Consider the following 8,083-nt stretch of genomic DNA (forward strand, 5'->3'; position numbering starts at 1 on the left):
GTTWGTGTCTGCTTTTGCTTGAGGAGACATCCTCTTGCTGATAGAAGGATTCTGCAGTAAATATTTTCTATCTCCTGAGGTATCCAGAGTTSCAGATGCATTTGGACAATGCTYTCAGCASAGGGTGGGATTTTAGGGTGTCCTGTGCAGGGCCAAGAGTGGGTCTTTGAAGGTCCTTGTGGGTCTCTTCCAGCTCAGGATATTCTGTGATTCTGTGAGCCCTTAAATTTGGCTCACACAGCTGAGATTTTTTCCAAATCATAATGTCTAGAATGTCTTCGTTTCCTCTGTGAGACTGAAATCTCCAAAACTATGGCAGCAGTTTGACAAGAACACCTTACTCCAGGTCAGTGTGCTCATGGACCCTGGCCTGGGGGTGTTATAAAACATTTAACAAACGATATTGGACACAAGTGACATTTTCTTACTCTAAAACCCAGCAAGTGCAATGCAGTGGGACTTTCCAAACACTCACAAACTCGGAATAAGGAGGGGAATATTGTAGCACAGAGCAGCTTCCACCTATGTGTGACATCCACATGTAGCACTGCCCAGGGCTGGCTCAGGGATGGCTTTGGGAGGACAAATCGCTGATTTTGGGATGACACCAGAGCTGTGTGGCTGTGGTGGCACATCCCAACCCCAGCTCTGGGAATTTGGCTGAACACTCTGACCTCTGCCTTGTGTCCTGGTGATGGGCCACGTTCAGTTTCTGTACAATGTCAAAAGCAAACTGGACATGGATTATGTTTGGATGACAAGATTTTTGTGGACTGTGATTTATAAAATGTGGTGATGGGCCCAACCCCAGGGAAGAAGTGCTTGAAAAGAGCAGGTGACATGTCCCAGGTGAGCGCTGAGTGCTCTGTTTGCTTTGCAGGGGGTGAGCTAACTACTGAATAAACCCTTTGTTCCCAAGTCTGTCATCTGGAATTATCTTCACACATCACGGGTAACTTTGCTATGAAGTCAAAAGTTCTGTTAAGATTACAAGGTTGTCCAAGTTGCTTGCTAATATTTGGGTTTTGTTTATTTTCGTTATTTTTTTTTTAAATATCCGTTATTGCAAAACTTTAATCATGTTAAAAATTTACATTCTGTGATCTGAGCAGGCTCTAGAAATGCTGCAAACTACCTTGGAGGATAGAGGTGAGTACTGGAAATCACCATCTCAAAGAAGTCACAAAGTGAAATGGCTGAACAACCCCAACCTTCAAATTATTTCCTTTGTTTGTCTTGTCTCAGGAAATTAGCCATCAACTAATTTAGATGACAATGGATTCAATTTCCTTAATTAAAGGCAGGTAACTCTCAGATAACTGTACACACATTAAAAATACTTTGGAGCATCCATTACCTCAAAATAATGGCTCAAAAGTTGTGTTTCTGTCCCTTGGCCAGTTTTGACCCTTGGAAGATTTTACTGATAAAAARCTCTTTAAAGTAATGGGGGATGGTGTAAAAAGATTTTGGAAAATCACAGTGGATTATAACAGCTGGTTGTTTTTAATTCCAGTTGGGTTTCAGGAATTCTGGTAGATTGAGGAAGCCCCATCCTCTGCACAGTTCCTGCTTGGAAAGCACAGTCAACAAGCATTAATTTGTACTGAAATTGCCTTATTGTATAACGTCTGATTCAAAGTATTATTAATTACATTTGTACCAGATAATTTTGTCTTCTCTGGCCCAAGTGAAAGAGATGAAGCCTGGAYTAAACCCAGCCTAGCTGCAAAGAGGGATTTTTGGGAGGTTGTTGCAGCAACAGCCCTGGGTGGTTTTCTTATGTTACCTGATAACCCAAATCAGGAGCTTTTTTATCTAAGRCAATCCCTTTGGAGCAAGTTAATTGTTTAATGAGAGGTTAAAAATCATGTTGTATGAACGAATATCATGTATGAATGAGTTTGGCAAAGCACATCAACAGCACTGTGTATCTGTAACTAAAATGCCTGTTCAAGTCCTCTCGTTTTCTCAAGTGCTAAAAAAGTAATTCAGTTCTGTTCTTTGGCCAGTAAGCGAAACCCAGGCATAAAATTTACCGAAAACTCTGGTTTACAGCAGTTTGATCAACRCTCTTATTTAAAGCTCATGGGGAGAAATTCCTCTTGAGAGAATTGTTCAAAGATGTAAACCCTACACGGATGGACTTCATCGGGCCAGAAACACAAGGATATAAAGCTTCATTTTTCATTTTAGTCAGAAAAACAACATTTGTGGGGGTGTTACCGCTCCCTGATTTCAGAGCCCGGGCGGGGCCCGAGCAACCGCCTCAGCGCTCCCGCCATTGCCGCCAAGGTCCCACCCACCCCCGCGCGCGCCGTGACGTCACCTGYCAATCAGAGCAACTACGCCCTCTGATTTGCTGTAGTGTTGAGTCACGTGGGAGAGGACTGGCCGTATATAAAGGCGGGCGGGTTAGCCGCCGGCCGCCATTTTGTCCAGTGAGGAAAAGCGGAGCTGGGGTCTCGCTGTGGGTCGAGTCGGCTGAGTTTAGCGCGGGCTCCCTTCGCGCGCCCTCCCTCTGAGCACCGGTGAGGCTCTTCACCCCGGAGGTGGTGGGGGGGAGGCGTTAGCCGCGATCTCGGTCCCCGGCGGGGCGGATGGAGGCGGTGGTGGCGGCAAACAAAGAGCAGCCGCCATTTTGTAACGCYGGGCCTGGGGCGGCGGCTGCCGCGGCCCTGAGCGGAACCGGACAGGGAGACGGCGGGGAGGCCGCGGGTTGCCGGGAGGAGCCCGTTCTCGGCCTGCTCCCCGCGGCGTGTGAGGCGAGGCGGGGCGGGAGGTGCCGCGGGGGCGGAGTGGCGGCGGCCCGCACGCCGAGGAGCAGCGTTGGTCGTCCACACCGCGCCGAGGAGCAGCTCCGGGGCGAGTTCCTGGGCAGTSCCCGCGGGGCTCCGCCGGAGATGGCGCTGCCCCCCTTCCGTACGCGGATGGCCCTGATCCTAATCCCGATCCGGGAACAATGGAGCCGCCCCCGCGCAGCGCCCTCTGCAGATCCCCCCCGTGTTAAGCGGGAGGAGGCGCGCAGGGACCCACCCCCCTCAAATCTGTAAACCGTCAAAGTAAACGAAATTCCCGGAAATAGTGAATTTCCATCACAATGCGGCATAGAAGCTCTCTTTTCTTGTTGGGTTTTAACACACTTCTCCCACCCCGCCCGCCCCTTCCACACATGTTTCCATTGTATCAGATCGTATCACTGCTGTAAGTTTCAGGGGGAAGCAGCCAACAGCACGACTTCTTGAAAGTGACCAACGACTTCCTTGAAAGTGAACAAGCACATGCGTTTTGTGAAATATACGTGAACTTCTTTTTTTTTTGTTCTAGCAATGCATCGCGACTCTTGTCCGCTGGACTGCAAGGTTTACGTAGGTAACCTTGGAAACAATGGCAACAAAACGGAATTAGAACGAGCTTTTGGCTACTATGGACCACTGCGCAGTGTATGGGTGGCAAGAAATCCCCCTGGTTTTGCCTTTGTGGAATTTGAAGATCCTCGAGATGCAGCTGATGCAGTGAGAGAACTAGACGGAAGGTAAAATGTGCTTGGCTTGGCTGGTCAAAATATGAGACATTGTGGGAGGGATAAAGTTTTTAATTGKGAAGCTTAAACTGCAGAAATACGGTCTTGGCACATTTGTTATGCACTATTTATTTATATGACACTGTAAGGGTGTTCTTATAGTGCAGAAATARAATCTCAGAATGGTTTGATCTGGAAGGGACCTCAAAGTTCATGCAGTCCCACCCTCCCCATGGGCAGGGACACCTTCCACTCTCCCRGGTTGCTCCAAGCCAGCCCCGTCCAGCCTGGCCTTGAACACCTTCAGGGATGGAGCAGCCACAGCTTCTCTGGGCACCCTRTGCCAGGGCCTCACCACCCTCACAGGGAGCAATTCCTTCCCAGTATCCCATCTAACCCTGCCCTCCCTTATAAATAGCACGATAATGGTTAATTTTGCACTTCATGGTTGAATTCCCAAGTTAGAAATGACTTGCATCTCTTTGTGTGTTTTAATGAAATTGAAGATGGTGTTACTATAAAGATGCAAGACTGATCATGAAAATTCTACTTTATTCTTTCCTTGCCTGCTTTTCAGTTTTGAGAAGCAGCCAAACCTTCTGTCTGCCATAGAATTCCAGAATGGTTTGRCCTGGAAGGGATCTTAAAATTATCCAGTCCCACCCCCTGCTGTGGGCAGGAACACTTTCCATTCTCCCAGGTTGCTCCAAGCCCTGTCCAGCCTGACCTTGGACACTTCCAATGGAAGGGGCTGTTGCAGTCATGCTGGAGCTGACTGAACACTGTGCTGTGATGACAGAACATTTTTGCCCTTATCCATTCATTTTCCCCTTCCTGTGCTTTGTATGTTTTATTCCCTGCTGCCTGTGCCCTAGAAATGCTAACCAGTGTCAACCTCTCTTCACAGAACTCTGTGTGGGTGTCGTGTCCGAGTGGAGCTCTCCAACGGGGAGAAGCGGAGTCGGAACCGTGGCCCCCCTCCATCGTGGGGCCGGCGCCCTCGGGATGACTATCGTAGGAGGAGTCCCCCTCCTCGGCGCAGGTACCTGGGCACAGCACAATCCTAGAGCTCTTGGCACAGTTACCACRTAGCATCCTAGAAGCAGGCTTGTTAAAGGCATGTTGATGGATAACATTCATCTATCTGGTCATGATTTGGAGATGACAAAAAAAAACCAAACCAAAATCAACCCCCCACAAAATCGAGGTGAACTTAAGTTGTGTKGAATGTTGGCTTGTGTCCTTAGGTGACTGTGCAGTTGGTAGGCAGTGCCCTCTGTCTTGGGCTTATCCTCGTTCCTCCTAAAATCTGCTCATCTTCTAGTCACACTTTCCCTTTCTTCCCCATACTTCAACTTAGGCTGTTCCTTTCCTTTGTTCCATAATGGCAGAACATGACATACAGCAGTTTAGCATTTCCATACTGATGGGTTTTTTCGCTTTGTTTGCAGAATTTAAATACTTCCCAAGCAGGCAGCTGTTTAATAATAGACTGAGTAACAGTTGCTCTAAACATCTGGAATCTTGACACTTTAGTGTTAGCTTGGAATTAAAGCATCGTGTGACAATCCTGTCACTTGAGGTTTGCAAACCCAGCTCTAGCATATAGCAGGATTTTTGGGAACTGGCACGTTCTTGGACCCAGACTAGTTTGTCTGGCAGTTTAAGTGTGCAACGTGGTTTTTGCAGGACTGAATTTACCTGTGGCAGGTGAGTGAAGTCCTCCCAAGTCAGGGTTTCAAGCTTACCCTTTTGCTGTTGAAAAAAATAACACATTAGGAGTATTTGTTAGCTAATAGATGGTTGTACTGATGGCTTGTTTTTCATTTTTTTTATGCTTTTTGGTCCATCTATTAATAAAAATGAACCCGTTACAGAGTCACCATCATGTCTCTTCTCACCACCCTCTGAGTCTGCATTAGCCAGCCAACTAGCCCTTTCAGCGTCATGTGACCAGCGCGCCCCATGCAGCTTGGCTGGTGTCGTTTCACATGACCCAGGCATGGCCAGTCGTCAGGTTGCACCGCCCTTTGGTTCCCGAGCATGCTGTTTTCTCTCAGCCTTCTCTCCAACCTTAACCAAATCGGCAGCAGCCACCTCGACCGCCCACACATTCCCGGCCAATCAGCTCAGCTGTTTATTTACCAAATGTCTTCACAACAACTACAGCAGCAGCCTTCGGCTAACAAAAAAGCAGGAAAAATCCACAACACCCCCTTCGCCAACCAACTAAATACAACGCAACATCTGGCAAAACCTTTTCAGCAAATTCTTCTTGGCAGTCAGTCCGGCAGCCTCACCTCACCATTTCTAGCTTGTTGAAACCAAAGACTTGTAAGTTTTTCCTGCTTATACAGTTTACTGCTGGTTAAAATAAGGAGTAAGCGGCTTATAAGTAATTACTTTTCTCAATCAAAGGCTGGCTGTGCATAATTGAGTGGTAACGTACATATGTTGCTTGAGAAAACTTTTAAGGGTGATATGGAAGCTCTTACACTGTGAATAACGTAAAACCAGGATATTTGCATGTGAGATGCCAAACTAAATTTTTTATAAAGCTCTAACAAATGTAGCTTTTCCTTGCCGGAAAAATCCTATCACCTTTAAATGGTTTTACTAACAGTTTTCAAAACTTAAAACAATGACTTTTTGGGATGAACTGGGCCGAGCTAAGGTTATATTTTTAATTTTTTATTTTTGATAAGAAATTAGTCTAAACACACTCTATGGCATTAAAAATGACAATCACAAGTATGCAGTTCTAATGTAGCACTTAATGGCATTATCAATATTGACACTGAGCGCATTTTCACTTTTTTTTCCACTTGATATCTCTTATGTCTTGTTACGGACCTTTTTGGCTTGCATGGGTTCCAAAACATTTGCTCTGTGCTATTTTTTTTTTTTTTTTTGGAACCACTTGTGGGACTTTGGTGTGATGTTCTGGGCAGTGTATTTAGTTGAAATGGAAAGTGTTGCATTGGACAACTCTGCTCTGACGCATTCTTAGTTAAGTGAATTCGTGGTTGGAAACGTGCTGTTCACACTGAGCTTGGTTTTACTGCCTAATCTTTCCATGCCTTTTACTGGATGATGGATRCCAGTTATTCTTGGCACGTTCCCTGGGCCCAACAGTGAGTTTGACAAGTTGGGAAATGCCTCACCCCATTAAAATTCAAAGAATGAATAAAGTGCCTCATATTTGGTTTTCTGGTTCTAGATCACCGCGAAGGAGAAGCTTTTCCCGGAGCCGCAGCAGGTACGAAGCCCTTCCCKACCCCATGGACTGCTCCAGCCTGGRGGGTTGAAAAGGAACAGCCCGAAACAACTCCACATGTGGGCTGTGCGCTGTCAGACTGTAGTTTGGTAAAAGGGAAACATTTGCTTCTGTCCTACTGCTTGTCTGGAATTATTGAGCTGTTTGAGATTCCAGGGGAGTAGGGGAAGGATATTGAGAATGGAAGTAATTTCCGTTCTGCAGCTGCCTGGGATTTTCTGACAATTTTCCCCAAAGTTCAAGTATTAATGTGCTACTCTCTCACAGATACTGTGAGCATAGGATTATAGAGCCCTGAGGTGGGAAAAGACCTTTATGCTTGAGTCCAGCGATCAATCAGGATGTGATTAGGTGGGATTCAGCAAAAAAGACCCTCTGGAAGGTGCTGCGTATCTATTTATGTTGAAAGCTGTTGGCTCAGGCTGGTTATTCTTCCCACAAGAAAGGGTTAATAGCAGCATCGGTAGCAGGTGTCCCCTGGCTGAATAGTTAAAACTCCTGAAGGGAAGCTCCTCAGGGGAGCCTTGCTGGCTTAATTGAGGTTTGTTCTGATGATGTGGTGTTGTGATCTCTACCAGGTCCCTCTCCAGAGACAGAAGAAGAGAGAGATCACTCTCACGGGAGAGGAACCACAAGCCTTCTCGCTCCTTTTCCAGGTCTCGCAGGTAAGAAGAGTCTTCGGTGTTTGTGTGTTCTGAGTAAATGTAAAAATGCATTTCTGTGCCCTGGTAATACARAAGGTGGCAGTGGAGGATTACCTCTAGTGTCATAGGAAGTTCTTCACCCTGAACAATAAAATTATTAAATGAACAGTATTTTTAAAATGCGTAAGTATCACCTGCTGATTGGGGCAAGGGGGCTTAAAGGAAAATCTCGTGGCACCTGGATCCTAACCCAACCTGTCTGTTTTTCTTCAGTCGCTCCAGGTCAAATGAGAGGAAGTAAAACTGTGGGAAGGAGCTGTGTACAGGAAGTCATGAAATCCGAGGCCAGGAGTATGTACAGAACATTGTTTTGTTTTGAAACTTCATAAAGCTTGGTGCATTTTTAAAATGTTTTAGCTGTTGAACTTGCTTTGTTTCTTGTATCTTGTAACAGGTGGCAAATGTAAAGATGTGAATCTGTATATGGTTCTGAGCAGACCCTATGATTTGTAATATTAATGGTTTTCCAATGTACCATTAGACACAGTTTGTGTGTGTGTGTGAGGAATGGCAAATGGTCTGTGTTGTGTAGCTGGGAGAGCATTACTGGGCTGGGCTGGGGGTTGCTGGGGTTAATCT

The 8,083-nt window shown here is 46.2% G+C and overlaps 1 protein-coding gene across 1 annotated transcript; it reads left to right on the top strand.

Moving 5' to 3' along the window:
* Positions 1–2,411: 2,411 nt before the first annotated feature.
* On the top strand, positions 2,412–7,857 carry SRSF3 (serine and arginine rich splicing factor 3). Its single transcript, XM_057375224.1, has 6 exons — positions 2,412–2,531; positions 3,328–3,535; positions 4,431–4,565; positions 6,744–6,782; positions 7,379–7,465; positions 7,718–7,857. Exons 2-6 carry the CDS (start codon positions 3,330–3,332, stop codon positions 7,743–7,745), a joined length of 495 nt encoding a protein of 164 aa, XP_057231207.1. The 5' UTR covers positions 2,412–2,531; positions 3,328–3,329; the 3' UTR covers positions 7,746–7,857.
* Positions 7,858–8,083: the final 226 nt, after the last annotated feature.

The sequence above is a fragment of the Malurus melanocephalus genome, unplaced genomic scaffold (assembly GCF_030028575.1).
Source record: "Malurus melanocephalus ecotype Western Australia unplaced genomic scaffold, MMel_1.1 scaffold_243, whole genome shotgun sequence".
NCBI classification, from domain to species: domain Eukaryota; kingdom Metazoa; phylum Chordata; class Aves; order Passeriformes; family Maluridae; genus Malurus; species Malurus melanocephalus.